Source organism: Nymphalis io, chromosome 7 (assembly GCF_905147045.1).
Source record: "Nymphalis io chromosome 7, ilAglIoxx1.1, whole genome shotgun sequence".
NCBI classification, from domain to species: Eukaryota; Metazoa; Arthropoda; class Insecta; order Lepidoptera; family Nymphalidae; genus Nymphalis; species Nymphalis io.
The window spans coordinates 9,934,656-9,961,109 of NC_065894.1; the positions used below are offsets into that span (position 1 = coordinate 9,934,656).

Genomic DNA, 26,454 nt, shown 5'->3' on the forward strand with positions numbered 1-26,454 from the left:
ATCTATTTTACTTGCAACGCATCTGCGCCCGCGCCGGTTATTGTGGATATAAAATTTATCGATGACAGATATTTCAATTATTATCATTAATATGTATTGGCATTCAAAGATGTCGTTTTATGGTTTTTCCCACATATATGTTAAATATCTGATGGTAATTGCTTAGTCTCGTACTGGTTTGTTCGCGAAATGTTATAGGTAGAAAATATAAAATGATTGCGTTTTATAATAAAGTACGATCATGGGATGGCTGTATATAAAGCAAGAATTTAGAAAGCTATATATCTTTTGAGCTTTACTCCAAAGCTGGAAAGGGCCTTATCAGTAGTGGGACAGACCAGACGATTAATATGACAGCTTTTTCCACGAGATAACTATTACTGTAATTATGCATAGCCTTGTTTTGTCCCTTAAAAGGCTGTGGTCATTAAATTCGATTACCTCACAAGCGATAAACGTTGATACGTTCAAGGGCTTACGGTAATTGTATGATATGCCCTTTTTTCCAAAATGTCAAACTGAATTCTGTAGTTAAATTATAAAAAAAAGGAAATTTCCATTCTCTTAATGCTATAATATTTTCGATGTATTGTTTTAATAATTTGTATAACATCAAGCAACCCCTAGGTTTAATTAATTTCTTGTGTACAATTTTGGTTGTAGATATTATATACTAGCTATCGTCCCGGCTTCGCACGGGTAGATAAGAAGCCGTTCTTAGTGAGTTCCTACGTCGGGTAAGGAGTAACTGTGATGAATTTCTAGTCAATCAGGTGGATAGTTTAGGAGATCTCGTGATGAGTGTCATTTTCCTTATACATATTTAGATTTTAAATTTTAACATAATTTAAACTATTGTATCTTAAGAAATACGATTTTTATATCGTACTATTTTGTCCATCGGCATTAATCAATGGACAATGTTTTTATGGATGTGGATCTTCTAGAGAACCAGATTTTTTTTTGGTAAGAGGTCCTTAAGATTACTGTACCCGAAATTCGGCATCGACATCATATTCATTTATAAAATATTTTAAAGTAAGTGGTCACCACTATTGGCATCGTAAAAAATATAAGCCACCCCTTACATTGTCAATGTGCCACAAACCTTGGGATTTATGATGACCACTACCCATTATAAACACAATGCAACACGCGAGGTGGATATTATTGAAAGTGACAATACCGTTTGCGTATGTTACCATTCCTGGGTCTTTATTCACTAAGTAAAATCCTTAGTAATTACTAACTTGCTTTCTTTTATGTTGCGTCCAACTGCCTTTGGCTTTGACTTGATGTAACTAACTAAACACCGAATGGAAGCATTTCTTGCGCCACCTGATATTATCTGGTCATCTCCGCGCACAGACATTGGCTACATTAGAAATATTAACTATTCCTTACAGTTACATTGGCTTACTCATCCTTTAAACCGGAATTCAACAATACTAAATGTTGCTGTTTGGCGGCAAAATATCTAATAACAATATGAGTAAGGAAAGTCGAGACCTTAAGTAAAATGCTATAATTTGAGCATTACGTGACCTTACTTATAAATTCATTATATTAATAAGCATAAATTATTATCGATCAGACCGTATCTAGAACGCTTATACAATATTTATGTACATTTTAAAATCAATTCTCAGTATTTGTCATTACGTTTCAAATTAGGTTGATATTGTTTTAATATCCGTATATGGTTAATCCATGGGAAATTAATCTTTATTCATATGATAGTAAGATGTAAATTTAAATAATTAATCGCAAGTTGAGAACAGCGAAAGTTTACTCTCACTGCTGTCACGGTCGAGATTTTGTTCGTATGACAATGGTTTTACATAAATATTGTTTTCCAAGATTACAAAATATAAAGACAAGTTAAGGAGTGTGTAGACAGAAAATTGAGGAAATTACCTTTGTTACCTAAAATAGGCCAATCTCGAGGCAAATGTCGCAAAGCTTCCGGTACCAGTTATTATTTTATTATATAAACCAAAATAAATAAAAATTATGTTTGTATGTTTGTCCTGTATGAGTTCCTGAAACGTTGATCCGATTGCGATGAAAATTTGATGGATTTTTTCCGCGAGGTTTCGTATATTCGTCCTTCAGTTTAAATGTTTTATGTAGATCTTTATTGTATTCGTGCGAAGTCGGGGTGGATAGCTAGTATTTATATAATATGTATTATTTTTTAATTATTTTAATACAAATAAAACTTAAACTTTATACTTGTTTATAAATTATTTGAAAGAGTCTACAAAAGATCAATTGTATTTCAGCTGCAATTTTAACTGTATATACGAATGCTATTATTACTTAAAGTTATTATAAAAATATATAATAAAGCTGACGAGTAACTTAAAATATTTTACAAAGTTAATATCAGTTATGAGCGTGATATGTTACTGCTGGCGTGGCGTCTGTGTTTACGAGCGTCCATAATCATGGATCCCACGCCATGGAATATGGAGTACATACGACGTATTTAAACGTTTCGTTTAATGATACGTTTCACCAGTCTGTACGCAGCATAACATGCTCACTGCGAGCACAACGCTCAGTCGTGATACACTTTCATTCGTAGTGAAGAAGTCTCATGTCAGACGATAGTATCGATACTTTACGCAAATGCAAAGCGATTTATGTATATATATGTGTGTGTTCAGAACGACGCGTCGACCTTGTGACGTAACAAGAGATATGTCTAAAAATCGACAATGGTGTGGCGCACGCGAGATCGCGTCGAACAGCTTATTGTTGATGCTACTCTGTAAGCAAAAACTCGAAACTCGAAAGTTTCGAAAAGTGATATTCCACATTGACTATAAAATTAATTAAACAGTATAACTATTTGTAGCCTATTTGTAGTATTTAATTAAAAACTCTCACATAACATGAGATCATTCCTACAATTTTGATAATTTGAAATTTTATAGTCAGATTCGAAGAACTAAGTAAAATCCAGTAAGTGCTGGACTTAAGCCTCCTCTCTTATTTTGAAGAAAACATTTGGATCCTATTCTACCACGCTGCTCCAATAAAGATTGGTGAATACACGTGACAGATTTTCTTTTCGTGTAGGTTCTCTTACAATGTTTTTCTTCATGAAATGAATTATAAAAAAAAATGAAGCACATAAAAATTCAGTGGTAGCTTACCCGGGATTAAGCTCGGAATCATCGGTTAAGATTCACCTTTTCTAACTGAACCATCAAGGTTTTAGAAGAAATAATTATATTTAAAACTATAATAAAAAGAGAATGTCGTATACATTGACTGTCACGGTAGCACGTGAAAGCGATCCCGTGGCGCTCCTCGTTAAGACGGAAAGGGTACCGCTGGTTTTTTACTGGATATTCCGATGTTCGGGGCGCACTCGGCGACTTGGACACCGAGCCCCACATACCCCTCACTGTTCCCGTGGGGGAAACGCGTAATGCGTTTTTCCAGCGTTAAAAAAGGGATACTCATAGGTTGTTACTTTGTTAGAAAGTTCCGTCACAATCATTGTCGTCGTTTTCAGTAATTCAGACATATTATTACCTTAACAACTTTATTATTCGTACTTGCAGCTCTTATCATGATAGTTAGATTAATAATATTTAACAAAATTTATATCAGTCATAAATTTCTAAGCTGCTTAAAATATTAATCTATGTTTAGATAATTTATTTAGTTTTAGTAGATAATTAAACATTATTGTGGAGATCGTAGTTTATAATTAATTAAAACTAAAAGAAACTTCTCTGCTTGGTATGTATGTCAAATTGTTTGTTAAAAAGAATAATTAATAAAGTAACATAATGTAAATATCCCAATGCTAGGCAAAAGCCTCTCGATTTGAAGGTTATTCCTTTATGGATGTATTATAAAGTCGAATTAAGCACAAGCTGAGTAGTTTTTGTTCGGGTTTAAATCCACAATCTATAATATTATTTTCATTGTGGTAACTGGGCCATCTCAGCTGTTTCCTTTTAGTTATATATTTATTTATATACAATTGAATGTAAGAAACATTGTACGTTCCGTATGCATTCTTATATCGTTAGTTGTACCCTTAGGGAAGATTTTGGGCATTTTACCGTCACTGTATCGAATAGTTGTATGAAAACAAATTTTAAATTGCTTATCATGTCGAGCGTCAGCTATTAAATATACCAACAAAGAAATAGCAACTATTAATAAAAACACAAAATATAACAAAAATAAAAGCAAGAGTTTTAAAAATTTAATTGAGAGAGCTCTTGTTATATTTTTAATCGTTACAAGCTCAGCATAACTTCTTGCAGAATACAAAAAGTTAAAGGAGGTTACACGTTGAACTCGATAAATTAATTAAATAAAAGGTCAACGCAAGGTATAGTATTGTGTTCCGGTTTGAAAGGTGAGTGAGCCAGTGTAACTGCAGCACGAGAGCGCATTGACGATGTAAGTAATGGTTAATATTTCTTACATCGTGAATGTCTATGGGTGATGGTAACAACTTATCAGGTGGCCCATTTACCCGTTCGCCTGCCTATTCTATAAAAAATTTATAATGTGAAACTATAAAAACTCGAGACGGAATATGTGATCATACAGAAAACTCCTAACATGTAACAAAACCATTTTCTAACTTTTTCTACAATGATTTCTTCATTGTTGAAACCTAAGCATGATTGTTTTTTTTTTAATATTTATTAAACCGAACATCGAATGTCTTCGTTTATTTATTCTATTCGGATAAAAACAATAAATAAAATGAGTTTCCGTTGTTTTGTTTGCATTATATTTTCTAAGTTTTAATATGATAAATATTAAACTGAATGTGATATTCAAATTGTTGGTAAACATTTCATGCGTTGTATTCATTTATTCTCATTAATATTAAAACGCAGTGCTCACTCACAGTTATATAATTAAATTTTGTTTTTCTTATATTCAACGTTTTAATAACAATGTTTTAATAAATATGTTTATAACAATTTATTAGATATACGGAACGAAACATGTATCTAATACAATTTAAATTTTATATCTGCTTTTATTTATTTTTTAATTCGCATTTTGCTTATCATAATTATTTAACAGTACAACAGTATGAGCCTGTTAATGTCCCACTGCTGGGCTAAGGCGTCCTCTCCCTTTTGAGGAGAAGGTTTGGAGCTTATTCCACCACGCTGCTCCAATGCGGGTTGGTAGAATACACATGTGGCAGAATTTCAATGAAATTAGACACGTGAAGGAAAACATCGTGAGGAAACCTCCTCAAAGAAGCAAGAGATGAATTATGATCACAATTTAGCACATAAAAATTCAGTGGTGCTTGCTCGGGTTTAAAGCCATGATCGTCGGTTAAGATCCACGCGTTCTAACCACTAGGCCATCTCGGCTTTTTAAAGCTCAATAATAAATTAATTGGCGAATCTTATATAAAACGAACTTGAAATGTAAATAAATAAAAGAAAATAACTGTCATACATACATTGTATTAAGAAATGTATAATTCATATACCTATATTATTAGATTCTAACTATTCTTAAGCGAATAAAAATTAAGGCAACTGTAATAATTAATTAATGTAGTGCTCGTCCAGTGTTCGAAATTTAAATTCGAAAAAAAAAATATGTTCTTCGAACGTGCAATATTTGAATTGCATGTTCGAAGATATTTTTTTTTCCAGTTCCAATTTTTTTATGTATAACACTAATGCATTTCAATAGGCGAAAAAAAACTTTTGTCTAACAGAGGCGAAAATGGTCTAAATTTTCCTTTATATATAGAAGATGATTGATACGTAATTTATAGATAAAATGGGTACGCTTGAAATTATTTTTTTTGACTTCGATAGTCATTTTAAGGTCGAATTTGAATGCAACATAACTATTTCATAGTTCCTATCGATTATAGCAGTCATTATGAATGGTTAAGCTACGTCGAAATTATAATAGTGCGCAAATGTGTGCGTGTTATATATAACTGCAATCTGACATAACGAAAGAGAACTCAGAACCCACTATTTAAAGTGATTTTCGAGAAACAGTAATAATAATAATGTCCTCCCGACCGATTTCGGCCACGGCGGTCATTCTCAAGAGAAATTAGCCAACTATACAGGAGATATTATATTGCATAAGTGTGTGCGCAAACACAGGTGCACTCTCTATTCCCTAACTCTCATAATCCGAGGGGACAGCAACCCGACACGACCGGAAAGAGTTCAGGCGCAGGACCAACGGCTTTACGTGCTTTCCGAGGCACGGGAGTGTACACACTTCCAACTTCCAGATCCGGGCTGCTACTAAGAATTTAGACAATAAACCCAATAACTTTTATTGGCCCGACCTGGGAATTGAACCAAAGACCTCCGGGTTTGCGGCCTTACTTCAAGACACTAGACCAAAGAGGCAGTAGAGAAACAGTATCATAATACTTATATATAATTAAAGGCCTTTATTGGCCTGAACCAGAAACAGACCTGCAGCCGCTAAATGTTTGATGCAAAAATATTTTAGTTCTGTTACATGTAATATATCTGTGTGTGTGTGTGTGTGTGTGTGTGTGTGTGTCTGTGTGATTTGCATGTATATTTTTTATAGTTTATATTGCAGTCTTTAATAGCGTTTATTACGTAAAGTCATTAAAATATTAATTGACATATTACTTACTTTTGACGATGTATATTATTAGGATAGGTCAGTTACGTGCTTTTATAATTTGAAATTTCATCATCAAGTTACATTACTTTGTTTATGTAAAGTTAAATAATTATATATGTATTAGGAAACAAATGAATATATCTTTAATTGCATTAGCCTGGTCTTATTATTTGTATTTTAAATGCCATAGATGATATAAAGTATTGTCCAAGGGTTATTACACGTGGATCTTACAGAAGTTGCGGGTTCAAATCTGGACAAACTCTACCTAGTTTTCATATTTTTAATTTGTGTTTGTATATCATCTCGTGCTCAAGTAAACAAGAAAATAATCGCGAGGAAAAATGTTTTTTTTATAAAATAGGAAGGTGGACGAGCATATGGGCCACCTGATGGTAAGTGGTCACCAAACGCCCTTAGACATTGGCATTGTAAGAAATGTCAACCATCGCTTATAGCCAATGCGCCACCAACCTTGGGAACTAAGATTTTATGTCCCTTGTGCCTGTAATTACACTGGCTCACTCACCCTTCAAACCGGAACACAACAATATCAAGTATTGCTGTTTTGCGGTAGAATATCTGATGAGTGGGTGGTACCTACCCAGACGAGCTTGCACAAAGCCCTACCACCAGTAATGTGGTGTATAAGTATCCACGAAATAGCAATAACAGCTTGGTGGAATAAGCTTCTAGTCTTCTTAAAAAAAGAAAATAAGGCATTTGCTTAGCTTTAGGAAATTTACAAACTGTTATATAATTATTTTAATAATATTGATATTACACAATTTTACTTGGTGGTGGTAGGGCTTTGTGCAAGCTGGGTAGGTACCACCCGCTAATCAGATATTCTACCGCAATGTTGTACGGAACACCACCACTGCTCCAGCAGTACTTGGTATTGTGGTGTTCCGGTTTCAAGGATGAGTGAGCCAGTGTAATTACAAGTACAAGGGACATAGCATTTTAGTTCCCAAGGTTGGTGGCAAATGTAAGCGATGGTTACCATTTCTTACAATGCCAATGTTTATGAGCGTTCGTGACCACTTACCATCAGGTGGCCCATATGCTCGTCCGCCTTCGTTATTCTATAAATATATTCTTTCCTTTCCTTCCTATCCTTATTATACTATATATTATACAATCCTTATAATTATTGTGTTCCGGCTTTAAAGTTGAGTTAGCCAATGCTTCGGGAACACTCAGCTGAACTGATTTGCTATCAGCTGTCGCTGGACTCTTCTAATGAACCTAGGTATATCAAAAGATAAAAAAGGTATATATAAAGCTGTAGGTGAAGTGATACACAGGTGGAAACACTGGATATCATCATCTCACTCATCCTTAGCGGGATAAAATGTCCCCCTGTCTCACCCTTGCGTAATTGAATCGCATTAATATAAACTAACAAGGAATTAAACAAAATGTGTACAATATATTTAAAAACAAATTCTCAACTTCATACAACCTATTAACTAGGTATTAGTGATCTGAAAGTCATTTTATTTCCAAAAAATACAAATATAGAAGAATAATTCTTCGCACGTATTACAAATAATATTTACTAAGAATCTATTCGAAATTTATCTGATAACAAGCTCGTCATAGTATAGAATTTTAATAAGGCGTTAGTTCAAACGACAACATAAGATTACATAAGCTGTTGTAGGATAGAGTTGAATAAATATTTAGGAATAATAGAAGGAATAAGGATAAAAAATTAGGAATATTATATCTAAATAAAAAAATGCTATACTTGACTACTGTATGGGGTATAAAACAAAATATTTCAAAAAAAGTAGGCGTATGGCAAATGGGTCACCAACGAATGGTAAAATATTAATGTTATGAATTAATAGCCATTGCTTCCAAAGTCATTTCGCCACCAACCTTGGGAATTAAGATGTTATTTCTCTTGTTCCTATAGTAACCGGGAACAGGTTAGGCGCAAGATCAAAAGCTAAACGTGCTTTCCGAAACACGAGACTGTACACACTTCCACCTTTCAGATTCCGAGTGGTTACAGAGGATCTTCGACAGAAGTTTTTCTGTTTATTTGGACGACCTGGGGCTTGACCCCAGGACCTCTGTATCTGCGCCATTATATAGTCACTAGACCAACGAGGCAGTCTGAATTAATAACAAGATTGTAACAGTGCCATAAAAGATAAACACGTATTTTACATAAGGGAATTCAAAAAGGCAATTAAAAGTCTGAGGAAAAGGAAATTAAACACAAATAAATTAAAAAATAAGAGACCCACCCTGTTCTGCCCTTGTTAAGAGAATTTAGCTACTTTTGTTATTTACATAGGCTTACGTTGTATTAGATTTTAAAGAAGGGTCACAGGATACCCTTCTTTACCCTGTATTAGTAATATATGACCTCGTTTAAGAGTTAATAATAGTATGAGGACCATTGAGAATAAATTTAGGTATATTTCGAAATGTAAGGGTTAATTGATATTGAAAATTGCCTTTCCTCAACATGTGTGCCTTTTTAACCACTCGACCGTATATAATTATACAAATATATGTGAATCTTAAGATAATTACAATAATACGCTTTTTACGAATACATTTCAGGCAGTTTTGTCTTAAATGTTACAGATATGATTATTAAAGAATGGTGAAAAAAAAAACCTGAAATACAATTGACTTTATCTTAATAATGAACTGGTTAGTTATTAGTTAGTGGTTACATATAAGTATGGCAACTTATATCCTTAGACATTATTTGTAAGCTGTTAATTTTTAATTATTATTGTATGTCATGTTGGTAATCCTAAATTTAAGTTTTTACTGCTACTCTCCTTTTGACGACAGCGTTCCACTCCTCAGTTATAAGCTTTTCTAAATAAGATAAGTAATAAGTTGTATTGTAGCTCCTAAACGAATGGACCGATAGCGTGGCGTTTTTTTGATCGAGATTATTCTTAGCTATAAATTATGAAAGCATTTGAAGATCATCTATTTCCTGTACATAACAAAACGGTTTTACTGACTTTCACAGAACCAATTGTTTTGAAATTTCGGCCCCTCGACACGACGACGCTGCCGCTTGTATTTCTCACTAAAGTTAATAACTAAAGTTAAGGTGTCAACAAATACATTTGGTTCTTTAATTTTTACTAACAACAGTGGCAACAACTTTTAATAAGTTATCGTTCTTTAATTATCAAATTTGTCGCGCTAACGTCTAACGAAATGTCGTTATTTTTAACCATGCGACACCCGTAAGTCGAAGAACTAGAATGACCTTCAAACCATGTATTTGGGCGGATCTGACAGCATATAAACAGGTAATCATTACACGCGCCGACTTTCATGGACATCAATTATTCATAATGAATAATAATCTCACTGTCCGTATTCAGTCAGCCTACCTAGTGCTGAGAAGCCCTATCGCACAACTCGCGTTCTTTTTTTACGAGTTCTATGTTATATTTGGTATAAAATAGTATTTTCTAAATGAGCGAGTCATTTAGAATCACAATGTTAACTTAAATGAGCTAAGTCACAATGCTTCAAGCTTTGGTTTAAGGAATGTATGTCTGTCAGTTGGTAATGACTTGTTATGTGTTCCGGTTCACATTGTAACAGCAGAGTATGGATTAAAAATATATTGTTTTCTAATCTTAATAAAAATTAACTTTGGTGCAAAATAATAATATTTACTGTAAATTGACGAATTTATAGATGTTAATATTATTATTGGGTAGTCGGGCAAATCAACGATAAAAAAATTTACGATAATATTTTTATCCCTAATTCTATGCCACTTCAAATTCAATGTCAAAGACGTTGTACGTCTTTTCGATCACGGATCTGTCAATTATGAAAAATTCCATAATAATTAGAATTAGACTTGAATATGAAAATAAAACAGAAAGGAAAGAAAGAAAAAACACTTAGCACTACAATAGTGTGTGTAGTGATATAAAGGTTCGGGCGCTGTGTGTATGCAGCTTTATGTCATCACTTAACTTCAAGACATTAATGACCTTTGCGTTTTTGAAAACTCCTATGACTATTATTATATCTATCATAATTATCTATTTTATACTGGTGGTAGGGCTTTGTTGTGCAAGCTCGCCTGGGTAGGTACCATTAAGTATTCTACCACAAAACAGAAGTACTTGATATTGTTGTATTCCGGTTTGAAGGGTGAGTGAGCCAGTGTAATTACAGGCACAATGGACATAACATCCTAGTTCCCAAGGTTGGTGGAGCATTGGCGATGTAAGCGCGTTGGTGACCACTTACCACAGGTGGCCTATTAATATGCTCGTCCGCCTACATATACTATAAAAAAAACTACCGATTTATTATGAAATGAATTTGAATATGAAGTTCAAGGCCTTTTTAATAGGTTTATTGAATTAGCATACTTACCCAAACCAAGTCATTAGATTAATAGATCCCACTTAATAAACCTAAATGAATTAATTATTATTTAAAAATGTCTAAATATGGTATTAAAAAAGTTGATCCCTATTCCCGTTCGAAAATCATTCACGCGAAAACGAGTTAGTTTTCTTTTTAGTTTGTGGAATCTGTTGTAACTAGTAAATTAAATATTATATAGTTTTATATAAACATGTTACGTAATATTTTTTATAAATACGAAATGTAACTGTTTCCTTTCGTAATTTGCAATATTATATTTCTATTATATTTGCACTATAACACTGACAGAAGGTTGTTATGTCCTAGTATTCATCACCATAAGTATCATCCCATCTCGTCCACTGCTGGAGATAGGTCTTTCCAATGGAACGCCACTGAGCTTGATCTATTTAGTACTTGCGTTGGTGCACCTAATTCCTTTATCTAGAGTTTATCCTAGGGTTTATCGTAGCGGGTTAGGACCTGATTGCGGATGATAAAATTATCTAACATGCATAATAAATACATTAGAAAGGCTTAGTAAGTTTCGAAGCCAAAGTTATGTATGTAACGTAAACATTTATACAAAGTACTTTAACGCCTTAGTACTCGTAATTCCAAAACGATATGTTATTGATTGATAATAACGATCCGTTAAATATAAGAGATGGTCATTAGTCATTTATTCTTATATAAATGTCTGAATATTTATACTAGATATTTTTCACCATATCTACGTATCGAGACAACATAATTATGTTCGGCTATGTTGATCGTAAACTAAAAACCGGTCGACGATTCTATCTTTGTTTTAATTATTAATAAGTTATGAATCAAAAACGCAAGCGATTTAATAAAAATATAGGTGACTCCAATGTATATTCATATTCATTTTAGCATGTAAGCATTTATTTAAGTATACAATGAGTTCACCGAACACGCCAGAGCTGTGAAAGTAAGTATGAGAATTTTAATTCTTACATAGTAAATATCATACATTGCAACAAAGTATATTGAAATAAATAAATAATTGACTTAACTTCAGGGTCAACCGTCAAAATCTTTTTTCTGTATAGTAAAACAAAACCACCGGTTCGAAAACTAACATACTTTTACAAGCCGTGCTGTGATGGCCTAGTGGTTAGGTTAGGTTAGGTGGTGAATTACAACAGATGATTCAGACCGGGTAACCACCGAATTTTCATGTTAATTTGAGTTTTTAACAATGGACAATATCCGAATTTGGACCCGAGACCTTCAAAGGTCTACGTGTTTTATTCACTCGGCCATTTCGGATAATAATATACACAAAATGAAATGGTACAAAAACCCAACAGGCTTGCGTAACTTTAGCAACCATCATACCATATAAGATATAGGGAAATATTTTCTATGACAATTGGGGCACGTACAATGCCAACGACTCAATATTGGTTTGCTTATTGAGTTTAGAATATATTTTTTTGAATTGACCGTTTTCTTTTGGCCTAAGTAGCCTCGATAGCGTCTCCGGGTGGAATTAGAAATACCGTGCGCTTCTAACTTGTACTACAAATGTCGCGAAAGAAAGGTGACTCTGCCGTTGATGGGCTTATATCTTCCTAATAATAGTGTGTTACGTAATCTACACGTAAGACTTTGAAATGTGCGTTATTATGCGGCTGTTCACACATATGAGCATTTCACACATATAAGGCCTATGTTTGAACTGGTATACTAAGCTCAGCGCACGATATTTATATTTACGTTATTTTAGTTTGAAATAGTGATTGTACCTACACTATAATTAAAACTGTATAGGTTAAGAATGGGATATTGGTAGGAAACAAAATAAATATAACAGGCAGTCATTTTTTTTTTCTTTTCACGCTGGAAACTGTGTGTAAAGTGTTTCCCCCGCTGTTCCCGTGGGGGGATATGTGGGGCTCGTCGGAGTCCGAGGTGCCGAGTGTGCCCCGAACATCGGAATACCTACTAAAAAAACTAGCGGTACCCTTTCCGTCTTAACGAGGAGCGCCACGCGATCGCTTGCTCATGCTACCGTGAGGCAGTTATAGGGACTGCCAATAGAAGTGAAAACTTGAAACTGTTAAATATATAAATATCCAATTTCCACATCTATTGTCACTTGTGATAATTCTTTACCTTTTTCATTATAAAGCTTTTTATTCATCAAAATACATAGTGTGTCGCAAACTCGGCACAAAATATTAATACAGCTTAATTTAAATAAATGATATTTAAAATACACTTATATTATTTGTATAAAATGTTAGTAATTAAATAAATTTCAATCATTATTATTCTCATTCATTTTCACAATATTCAAATAATTTGTACTTTCAACGATTTCATTAGACCCTGATTTAGCTAGGCAAACCATTTGCGATTTATCAATGTACATTACCTACCATATAAGCTATGCTATCATCAAATGATGAGACCAGGTGAGGATATATATTTCTAATAACTTACTTCGTACTATTATTATCAAGTCGGTGGCACGAAGCCACGAGTCTAACCCCTACAATAAACAAGCGCAACGCGCCTAAAGAAGTTTTCACTTAAAAATACATATTTGTTCAATTTATAATATTTATTCTCTCTTACGAATATACATTAATTTTTCTTTTAAATACTCTATAGCTAGTATTTAAATTCTAATCCGACTAACATTAGATGTTCACAAAAATATAATTTTTTTAACACTTGAAGAAAATACAGTCACGTAAATAATTGTTGGTATTGTTAAATAAATATATAAATATACTCTTAACTATTTTTTTTAAGTCAATAAATGATGACATATATTTTAAATCGGTTTGTATGTGGGTACTCTACTTTCTTCCTATAACTTCTTTAGAATAAACGCTTTAATCTGAATAGCTCTCAAAAATAGTCTATAAGCTTCTACTATTATAATATCATATTATAATTTCTACAAAGTAACAAGAATAATAATAATACATATATTTTTACGGGGTTTCTTACAGCGGACCGCTAAGCGTATTTAAACATTTAATTTATATTTATTAAAGAATTGTAATGAAGTGCCTTATTTTTTAACTCTGGAATCGAAAAATATCTTGGAAAATTTACATTTTTTTCTACTATGATCTTAGAAAATAGCGATTATTGATTATGATTACAATCATCATAATTTTTATAAAGTAAGCCGAGATGGCCTAGTGGTTAGAATGAGTGAATCTTAACCGATGATCGTGGGTTCAAACCCGGACAAGCACCACTGAATTTTCATGTGCTTAATTTGTTAGTTGTTAGTTGTTTATAAATCATCTCGTGCTTGACAGTGAAGGAAAACATCGTGAGGAATTTATGTGTCTAATTTCATTGAAATTATGCTACATGTGTATTCTATTAATCCGCATTGGAGCAGCGTGGAATAAGCACCAAACCTTCTCCTCAAAAGGGAGAGGAGGCCTTAGCCCAGCAGTGAAACATTAACAGGCTGTTAGTGTATGAACTTAGAAAATAGCAATTATTGATTTTGATAACAATCGTCATAATTGTTATAAAGTAATCAAATATTCAATGTAAGTTGTGAACACGACGTTTTTCGCAAAATACAATAGTTCATATCTGGTTAAGTACGTTAAGCTACATTCATTATTTATTCTACAACTAATATATTAATACCTTGTTCCGATTTAAATCCAAATTTCGTTTAATTGGTTATATAGTCAACATAAATGAAATGACAAAAATATATATATATTTCCTCATTTTTTACCTTTTTGCTTTTAATTCTTTATGATTTTTGAAACATATACGAACTTGGTGTTTAGTTAAACAATGTTCTGTCTTCTTCTTTCGAATGTCAAATCAATAAAACAGAGAGGGAGAAATCAGTGTTTAACAAAACAGCCGCTAAGCAACGTTTGTAAGTAAGGCCAATATACTTAAGCACATTTAAAATCATTCACATATTTTTTCCATCTCAGCAGTCAATTCATGAAAAACAAATTAATAATAATAACTAAAACTAGCCCTGACAACGGGTCGTTGACCACAAAATCTTATTGACTGTTGACACTATTCCTATCAATACATTTCGCACGTCTTGTCGTCTTACATTGTCATTATTGCGCGAATTACGCAAACATTATTTTTTATATGATTACTAGTTAAAAACGAAACGTAGATAAAAATTTAAATTCGAGTCATTGAAATAAACGCCTTACAAAACCCGTAAAAAATTGTGTTACACAAAAATCGTTAAATCAATATACATATTTTATTTCATTTACATATTTTTTTCGATGCTAAGCCTACAAAATAGTTCAAACTTCCGGCTTTGTGTTCGTTCGTTCGTTGTGGATGGAGCTTGATGGCAATTATTTGATTCTTCACGTGTTATAGTATAAAATAAAGATTATATACATAACATATTAATATAATAAAACGGTTAATTTATGTGTGTGACTATTCACTCAGTAAAGATCTTTGTTTTGGACTATATACAAATAGTTAACTGCAATTACAAATATCTCATGGAGTACACGACTATATTATGAAAATAAATATTTATTAATATTTTATTATTAATAATGATGATGACATTTATAATAATTACCATTTAAAAAAACAGCCATACGACTACGGGCACAAGGCATATAACATCTTAGTTCCTAAAGTTTATGGCGCATTGACGGTTTAAATCTGTGTATATACTTTAAAAACAAAATAAAATTAAAAATACTTCTATCATTCGTAAGTAAAACGTATAGTTTTTTTTTTAACTAAACGGTCATATATAAACGTAAAATAATTAAAAAAATTTTTTTTTATAAGAATCTAAATTACTTATTTTTAAATGATTTATAGTTTTATTTGAATAATTATCTACTACATTTTTTGTGTCTGAATGTTAAATCTAAGCGTTAGTCTCGTATTCATTATCTGTTTCTACGTTCAATTAATTGCTAATCTACATTATCGCTAAATTAAAAACTTCATATCACATATACTTATCTATATATAAAAAAACATTATAATCATAAATATGTATTTTTCATGTTTAATTGTAATAATATAATTTTAATCACATTAAAAATTAATTTATCGAAGAGCAAAGTATCTATACTCAAATATTTGCTGATATTGCTGTATGCTGTATATCCGATATCATTGTAAATGTCAATTGCCAAACGAAATATGCGCAAGCGCAAGTAGAATAAATGAAGCCTTTCTATAGTGTGTGTGTGTGTGTAGACACAGATGCATTCTCTATACTCTCATCATCTTAGACGCCAATTCGACACGACCGCAGAGTTCAGGCGCAGGACCAACAGCTTAACTCTCTCTGCCCCGCACAGGTGTACACACTCAATAACTTTTTTATTGGGCCTGAATTGAATCCAGGACCTCGGAATCAACGGTCTTATATCTAGCCACTAGACCAACAAGCCAGTCTAAGCAGACGTCAGAAAAAAACAATAAGAACTTGGAAGTATATTCTTGGAAAATTAACTGTGTTTTGGAAAAAGTCATAGAACAAAAGTTATCGTTTATGTCTTAGTAATCTGCGAGGCTTTTAATATTTTCCAAATAAACCTGTAAATGATGACATTATAATAAAACCTTATTAATTTTAACCATGCGAAATCGGACGGATAGCTAGATGTTTAATAATGAGAAAACAATTTAATTAAATCTCGTCGACCTTGATCGGCTTGTGTCGCCAGGTTTAAATAAGGATAGTGTTCTTCAAATTTTATGAATTTATGATAATTTGTATCATCAATTTAATTTGACAAAACTTATGTTATTACTTACTATTTCTTTTAAAAAAATCGATGTTTTTATGTATTTATTAAATTTCAATTTCTTGTTGATTGAGTAAACTTTTGTATTTTCTTTTTTTTCTACGAAAATAAATCCTATCTATATTCTTACCAAGATTTCTTGATGTGACGCGATATCTTCTCTTATGAATATATATTGACGATTATTTTTATATTCATAATAATACAAAGAAAAAAATATTATAAAATTTGCTCGTGTCTGTTTAATTATACGAACGTGTCTATTTGGCACGATTTATTAGATATTTATAAAAAAAAAATATATAAATCGTCTGACAATTTTTCAAATTTACATATGTGGTGTTGCCAGCTTTAATTCTTGGCTACTAAATCTAAATAATCTCGATATCATTATTAAAAAATTGATACAATAATTATCTCTTTTCTTTAATAATTACATCATATTTTTCCAAGTAAGGTCATCAGAAAGTAAACAAGATTTCCTTAAAACTAAGGACCCAACCAGATATTTTTAAATAAACTTATAATTGACATTGAGTAAGGCAAATTTTAAATATATTAAATTTCGCATAATTGCAATATTATGAGGACGAAACATTCACATATTACCTTGATTTAATTACGTTAAGTATAAATTGTTGTTTGGGCGAACGAAAGACATAAAAATAATAATGTCCTCCAGACCGATTTCGGCCACGGCGGCCAATCTCAAGAAAGTTTAGTCAACTACGCGGGAGATATTATATATAAAAATAATCTATATTACATTATGAAGTTACGAATTGCGACTAAGACGGCTAGTCTCAAAGACTGGGTACTAAAAACTGAGAATTCGTTGACAAAAAGCTTAACAACATTTCACTGGCCCGATGAGGAAGTCGGATCTGTGACCTCCGGATTAAATCCATATAAGCTGGTAAAATTAGACCAATGAGGTCTTACCAAATTTTATGAATTTATGATAATTTGTATCATCAATTTAATATGACATAACATATTATATTTGTTTATTACTTACTATTTCTTTTAAAAAAATCGATGTTTTTATGTATTTATTAAATTTCAATTTCTTGTTGATTGAGTAAACTTTTGTATTTTCAAGCTGGAATATCATATTCTTTAGATGAATTATTATCAAAAGTTATTATGTGGAAATAAGGCTATTATTATTATATTTGCATTATTAACTATTTTTTAAACAAACAAAGCAATTATTTTTTACCTAAGAACAAACACAAATTGAGTCGTTAATAGGAAGTTTTCTACCAGCTAACCTGTACCTATGAGTAATTTGAGTACCTATATAAAACTACTAATGTAGGTAACTGTTATGTCCATTACTGTCCTAGGAATATTTTGCATAGAATAAAAAAGAAAAACAAATAAATAAAATAGTGTGATGGTGATAATAAAAAAAAACTTATCTGTAGCGATTTAAGTTAATTCATTATATATAATAATGTAATATAAATCTTAATCTTTGTGTCATTTTCTTAGTTGTAGTCATAGAATGATATTATGTAGGTTTGTTTTATATTTGGTTTGCGGTTATTGACATCTATTTTTGCTGAAGATGTATAACAATATGCCATTATAACTAAACATTATTTCTACCATTAATAAATGTAGTTTTCAATTAATTATCCTTCGATAAACCTTCAGGTAAATAGAGTTAATACAATTAATAAGGTACATCTTTCACTTGGAGCTAATCATATATATATATATATATATATATATATATATATATATATATATAAAATATATAATATATATATATATATATAATATAAATAAGAATATCAGTAGCTAGGATTGCCAGTGCTATTTAATATATAAATTTTTTTTTTTTGTAGAATAGGACGAGCATATGGGTCACCTGATGGTAAGTGGTCACCAAACGCCCTTAGACATTGGCATTGTAAGAAATGTCAACCATCGCTTACATGCCAATGCGCCACCAACCTTGGGAACTAAGATTTTATGTCCCTTGTGCTTGTAATTACACTGGCTCACTCACCCTTCAAACCGGAACACAACAATATCAAGTATTGCTGTTTTGCGGTAGAATATCTGATGAGTGGGTGGTACCTACCCAGACGAGCTTGCACAAAGCCCTACCACCAGTAAATATAATAATTATATATATTAAATAATACTAGCAGTCCTAGCTACTGATATTTATCTATTCTTTAGAAATCAATGTTTTTTAATAATAATAAAGTTGATTAAGCGCTTTTGAATGTCTCATAGGAGATCGCAGTATGTTTAATTAAGAATTACCATAATTGCCCTAATGTAACACAGAATAGATTTTAATCTATTTTACAATCCATCAAGCTATTTTTTTAACGTTTAAAAGATGTAACAACGCTAAAAAATAGCAACATTCATGCTCATTTATCGTACAATCTCTTTCAAGCGCTGTGTATCGTGAACGGGTATCCTAAAACATTTGTAAACATTGATTTACATAACAATGAAGCGTAGAATTGTTTAGTATATATTATCTGTCGTATTAGGATTAGACCACACGTGATAAAGCGTAAAGTTATGATGACCAACGGACCATATGAGTCGTAATTACTTTATTATTAAATATATGACATACTACGTCAGTATTTGTTCTTTTTTAAAATGAAAGGCTTCTGAGGCTAAATAACTCAATGACACGGTACTTTCTCGAGATGTGATTAGAAATTAATGCAATTTAAAATAGCCCTTTTATAATATATAATGTTAAGAAAAGTAATTAATAAAATTAGGGTGAGTATAGATAGTTGAGTAAATTATTTTCGTTAATGTTATTTTGGAGTTTGTTTAGCTAAGTAAAGCTGCCTTCTTCTTTCGAATGTCAAATCAATAAGGACAGAAAGAGATAAATCAATGGTTAACTAAACAGCCGCAAAAAAATAATAAGAAAGAGGCCGTAAGTGTTTAGATGACGAACCAGGAGATTTTTTTTTTGTTACGCTAATCGTTTTTTAAGGAAAATATGTTTTTTTTTATTTCGGTGATCTGCTTGTGACCCAGATTATATACACTCTTCTTACTTCATCTCAGTTATTTTATCAATCATTACTCTTTTGTTTTTTTATTACTACACAATAAATAGTACATTGATACGGATTATAAATGCATCATATAATGTGAGTTTCAAAGAGATGGTGACCATTATATATAGAACTTAAGTTTTTTGCTCATATGTCATCGTACGATGTTATGAATAAAAAAAAGTTACAACATTTAAGCAATTAACTCGAACTCCACGTAACATCTAATGAAATATACATATAATAATATAGTTACGTTGCTGTGTGTTAATTATAATTAACCCATAAAAAAAATTATATCGGATTGAGAAATGTATGGAGAAACCTTACCGTTAATTTATAGGTTTAATAAGTTTTACACAAATTCTTTTTAATTTATTTTAATTATTTAACAAACAATAATATATACATTTAGTGTCCTTAATTTATTACATACAAAATCATAGCGTATTCAATGAGAACAAGCGCCTGAACTCAGCCGAACCTGTGTCTCAGACGTTATGCTCTTCCGAAGACGTCATACATTTTTAAATGTCACGCTAAAATGTTGTATTATAAATATAGTTAATTGTTAGCAATAATGTGTTTATGGTAACAAAACTTTTTTCATGTACTGACTTATTTTCAATTTGTTTGGTTTGAGTACATTAAATGCGAAATTATACATTTATTTTTATTTTTTCTATTTATAACTAAGTCAATATAATTTGGGTTACACGTATGTTATTATATTTAATAAAAATTAAAAATATTTAATTATTATTATTTTTTTATTTTACCATGTATATTTTTTGCATTTACAAAATTTATGTCACTTAGTAAATATTCTGCCAAACAGCAGTAGTATTGTTGTGTTCCGGTTTTAATTGTAAGTAGGCCTGTTCTTATTTTCCAATTTTGGTAGCGCATTGTCGATGTAAGGAATAGTAAATGTTTCTCATAGCGCCAATATCGATACTTATCAGGTTGCACATTTGTCAGTCTGCCTTTCTACTATACAAAAAAAAAAACGGATGGATGTATCAGTGCAAATGAAAGCTTCCAAGTCACTCTAAGGAAAACGTCTAAATCACTTCACGTACATTGTTACCGATATTCTTCGATGTTTGAAAATCGTACGTCGTTATCTTTTTCGATCTTGTATTTGATAAATAGATAATATTAAAACTCAAGTAAGTAAAGGCAAAGGCTTTATTGTATAAGAACGTGACGCAACAAATTTTCTAAGGGCATTACGTTAGAGCAATTTGCATAGGTTTGTATGTCGTTTCAACAAATTGAGATTATTTTATTCAGATTTTAAGATGCTGCAATTAAACGTGGAGGTATGCGTGTCAAGCGATTCTGCACAGGTTATTATTGTTTAATATATTTGTGAGCAGGAGTAGCTTGTCTATTGTATAATGATATAAGGCACTTTTCACACATGCCTTCAAATTTATATTATATATAATTCCAATATCAAATAGCAAAGCTGAGTTGAACTTGTAGATAGTTACAAAGAGTAGTGGTCGAGTACGTTGCAGAGTTGAATCTCATGGTCTGGTTGTTTACATAAGACATTACTACGTTAAGTTTTATTTTTGTGTAAGAGCATCGATAAATACCAACATTTAACGCCTTTAACAACCCATATAATTATAAGAAACCATTCCACTAACAAAAGCATTTCAAGAAACGTTGACGTAAGGGGAGTAGTCAAAACGTATTTACGCGTTTCTCCCACATGGAGATTATATGGTACTCGCTGGCGACTAACGTCCAATGCACTGGAACACCCACTAAAAAACCAGCAGTTCCTTCTCTGTCTTCGGGTGGTGTCACGGGATCGTTTGTGCTTGCTACCGTGACGGCCTTACACACTGCGCCAACCCCAAATAAATGGTATATGGGAAATGGAGAGATGAGCAAAGTCAGATGACAGTGTTAATAATATTTCCCCATATTACTTTGTAGATACAATTTACCTTACATAAAACATGTAATTGTTGTTTTAGCTTTAAGCATTTACAACGTTCTTGTAATTATAACTTCAAAGTGCGATCTCGTTAAACAGAGACACGTCCGAAATCCATTACCCTACTTTTGTACACAGTCGAGTAATAAACAACTAACTAGCGACCGAATCAATCAAAGGCGAGTGTAAAAGTGGATATTTAATATTAGACTTGTGAAATTGTGTGCTCAGTGTTTTTTTTATTTATTACATAGCTTTAAAGTTAATTGCGATTTGTATGGAACGAAAACAGCCGCCGTCTAGTGACAATGATCGGAATTCCATACAAATCGCAGTTAACATCAACGCTATCGAATAAGTAAAAAAACACGCACTACGCACACTAACACTTCCCACGGCATGTATGATCATTGTAAAATTACAATAGAATTGTCTGACTTAAGTAAGATAAAAACATTCTTTTTTTAAATTTAAACAGGACAGTACACGTGCATTTGCTCGTTTGACGCCATCTGACGGTAAGTGGTCACCATCTATAAAAATACAATATCTCTCACTATTAGTATACTAGTTCACTTAAAAACTTTGTATTTACCATACCCGGATCTAACCTGCATAAAACCACCTACCACCAAGTTAATAGGGTATTGTACATGACCGTCTAGGTAGGTACCACCAACTCAACAGATATTCTACCACCAAAGAGTTATACTTTGTATTATGGTGTTCCGGTTCGAAGGGTGAGCTGGCCAGTTTAACTTCAGACGCAAGAGACATAACATCCTAGTTCCCAAGGTTGGTGGCGCATTGTCGATGTAAGGGATGGTTAATATTTCTTACAGATCCAATGTCAGGAGACAATGTGCCATGGTGACCATTTACCATTGGCCTATTCCTCTGTCCGAATACAATTTTTTTATTATATATAAACAAGAACAAGGCAGCTTATGATTCCTTTGAAAAGCAGGATTATAATTATTGCAAGCTCACTCAACCATCAAGTAACTTTAATACAATGTATGGGTATGTGGCGATAGAATAACTGAAACTTGAGATGTAAGTGAGCACAACATCCTGAATGAAGATGAATTTAGTAAAAATTGCAATGTCCGGCGATTGAGTTGTTTGAAGAGACCTATATATAGCAAAAAAAATCACATAAAGCAATCAATTTTTGCGAATGATTAAAGTTTTTACATATGACTTTAAATTATAAAAATAAAATAAGATTAACTATGTAATATATTGCATGTGTAGCTTGGGGATTTACATGACGCAGAATTGCATTTCGCAAGTTAACCTCGCAACACTTTCCTCAAGTAAATAATATATTCATTAAAACGAAAATACTGCTACTAATAATTCTTTTTTATTGTATTTGTGTAAATAAGTTGTGAGCAAAGATCAAAGTGAGTAAAGTCGTGATGGGGCAGTGGTTAGTAAACGAGAATCTTAATTCCCAATTCAAGCCCGAACGTGCACCACTGAATTTTCATGTGCTTAATTTATGTTTGTAATTTACCTCGTTCTCGGGGGTTAAGGAAAACATCGTGAGGAAATCTGCATGTGGCGGGCTCAAATCTGCCATGTGTACTCATCGCATCGAAGCAGTATGGTGGAGTAAACTCCAACTTCTTCTCAAAAAAATGAGAGGAGGCCTTAGCTCAGCAGTGGGACATTTACAGACTGTTAATAAGTTATTGTTGTCATACACATGAACTGTACCTATACAATTATATGCTTATTAATATTTTATTTTATAATACATAGTATATAAAATTTTATGAGCTTTGTTTATGCGAACGTAATATTGAAAACATTTTTTATGGCCAAGCTTTTAGTTTATATTTTTTACAAAAAGAATAAAATTTAATTACATACATATATGTAAATATATACGAGTTTGTTTAATTTCCAGGCCTAAATGTGAAAATAAATAAAAACAAACATAGTAAAATAAGCAAAAATAATTATTTATTAATTCTACATATACGGTACGGTATAACATATATGGTAGGTCTGGTTTTCCTTAGTCATCTGTTATTCGCACACCAAAATATCAACAATGTATTTTTGTCTTCCGGTTTGAAAGGCGTGCCAGTATAATTTCAAGTACAAGGGATTTTTTGTATCACCACATCTGTCTATATTACTAAAATCTATTTTTTTGTCCCAATATATTGCATCTTGTCTCACACTAGATCTGTTATCCCTTCGTCGTACATTCTTTGCACAAAAGCCCGGATTCTTCTCGCTTATTAAAAAATAACTGGTGCCCGCGAGTTCGTCCTTTATTTTTATTTTTAACGGAAAAACGCGTTACGCGTTCCCAAACGGGAATAGGGGGAGGGGGGGGGATTGTGCTCGTCGGTGTCCAAGGCGCCGAGTGCGCACCGAACATTGGAATAACCACTAAAAAACCAGCGGTACCCTTTCCGTCTTAACGAGGAGCGCCACGGGATCGCTTTCACATGCTACCGTGACGCTCTGCAAGTTCGTCCTCGGTTCTATTGCGATATATTAAATAAACACGAAACCCTTGGTGCGAAACCGTGGTGGTGGTGAACTGCTTTATTATATGTATAGAAGACGAATTTAAAATTATCTTTGAATGATTATTACTTTTTTCACTGTCATCCGATTTCAATGAAACAAAGTCTAAATGATGCTCCAAGCTGAGCTTAATCTATTTATTTAAAATTTACTCTTCCTTGTACAAATAAACTTAAACATAGTAAAAAGACAAGTGAGGTGTATAAGATGACGTGGCCTTATCGTTAAGATGGCGATCTCTTCCAGACAAAACTTAATGTACAGAAAAGAGAATAAAAAAAACATTTGTAATATTGTATCAGTTGTGTATAAACTCAATCCAAATTAACTATTATTTATTTTTTATTTCTCATAAACTGGCAATATTAGAAATATTAACCATTCCTTATAACGCCAATGCTTCAACAACATTTGGAACTAAGAGTTATGTCTCTTATGTCTTTAGTGGCACTGGCTCACTCACCCTTTAAACCAACACAACAATACTAATTGTTGCTGTTTGACGGTAGAATATGTTATGATTGGATGGTACCTACCCAGACGGACTTGCACACAGCCCTACCACCAAGTGAATGACAAAATTTAATCACTAACAATTTCAACATATTATTATATGATAAAGTTTCCGTTACCAAACCATTATAAGAATTAGCTAATCGAAAAGTATTTGGAATATTCTCGTTGCATTTCGAAAGACGAATAGAGAAATTATGTTGATACGTGTTCTCAACACTATTGCTACATGTTTGCTCGACCGTGGTGGCTTTATGCAAAAGCTGTCAATCAGAAATAAATAACTTATTACAGTGATAGTCTTGGACTATCATTATGATAATAATGTCCTAATAACCGATTTCCATGGGGCATTCACAACGGAGAATAGTTATCTTCCCAGGGGATATAATAGTGCACTGTGTGCACAAACACAGGTCAAATCACTATTGCGTAACTCTTATAATCCGATGGGAAGGTAATTCGATATGATCGGAGAGCTCATCTTTCCTGTCATGTCTGCGCAAGACAAACAGCTTTACGTGCTTACCGAGGTATGGAAATTCTGCGTTGATTATAAAAAAATTTTTATATATTAGATTTTTTTTATATCTTTCATCACAGAAATGCATGGACGTACACTTTGGGTTACATTGTTTCGCTATTTTTCCATTTTTACGTTCACGTTTCATTAGGTTATTGCATTACCGACCAGGTTACGCCAATAATAATTCAAAAATGGAAGCATAGAAGAAAAAAATATACAATAAATCTCATATCTATTAGTACTACGGCCGAATTTCGACGGCTGCGGGGTCGGGATCTTTAATATACAAATAAATGTGACAAATTAAATCAATGTTCTTTAAATTAATTTATCTTTTTTTATTCTTTACAGTTAGGTTCTCGATGGCCTATACTATGTCTACCGATTCTGCTGGCAGCGTCAGCGTGCGGCAGCAACATCCTCATGATAACTATGGGAGGCACCAAGTCACACAAAATACCATTTTTGGAATTAGCTAGAGGTCTCATTAGAAGGTTAGATTAATACTTGTTAATATTCTACTTTGTTTTTCTTCTATTATATTAATGAATTTATTATTTTGATTTGGAATCATTATATTGTTATGATTAATCGTTTTGCATGACTTTATGACGTCATCAGAATCTTAAATTATTTTTATTAAAATATGCTTTAATAAAAATAAGTGCTTCTGAACATTTTGTTTGCATTTTAAATTTGTATATGTTGATATTTGAAATTTATTTTCAATGACAAAATTAGTTTTATTTTACACGTATACTATTTTATCTATTTCCAGAGATCACAACATCACTCTTATCAGCCCATTTCAACCAGATTTCCACCTCGAGGGCTTGGAGGAAATTACCCCAGAGGGCTTGGCCGCTTTCGTACGCGGCTATATGACCTTCGATCTGGTTGGAGCCAGAATGAAAGGCGAGGAACCTTTGCCTTATATGGACATAATTCGATACGGATATGAGGTAAATAGTTTGGTTTAAAAAATATATTTATGATTTAGTAATCAGTGTCGGAAAAGCTGTAAGTGATAGG

At 32.3% G+C, this 26,454-nt stretch overlaps 1 protein-coding gene across 1 annotated transcript in view; it reads left to right on the forward strand.

Annotated features, from left to right (window-relative positions):
- Positions 1–26,454, forward strand: part of LOC126769475 (UDP-glucosyltransferase 2) — a 43,214-nt gene that overhangs the window by 13,870 nt on the left and 2,890 nt on the right. The window contains exons 3-4 of the mRNA XM_050488320.1: positions 25,774–25,916; positions 26,201–26,384. Of these exons, the coding sequence (XP_050344277.1) occupies positions 25,774–25,916; positions 26,201–26,384 (327 nt within the window). The remainder of the gene's footprint in view (positions 1–25,773; positions 25,917–26,200; positions 26,385–26,454) is intronic.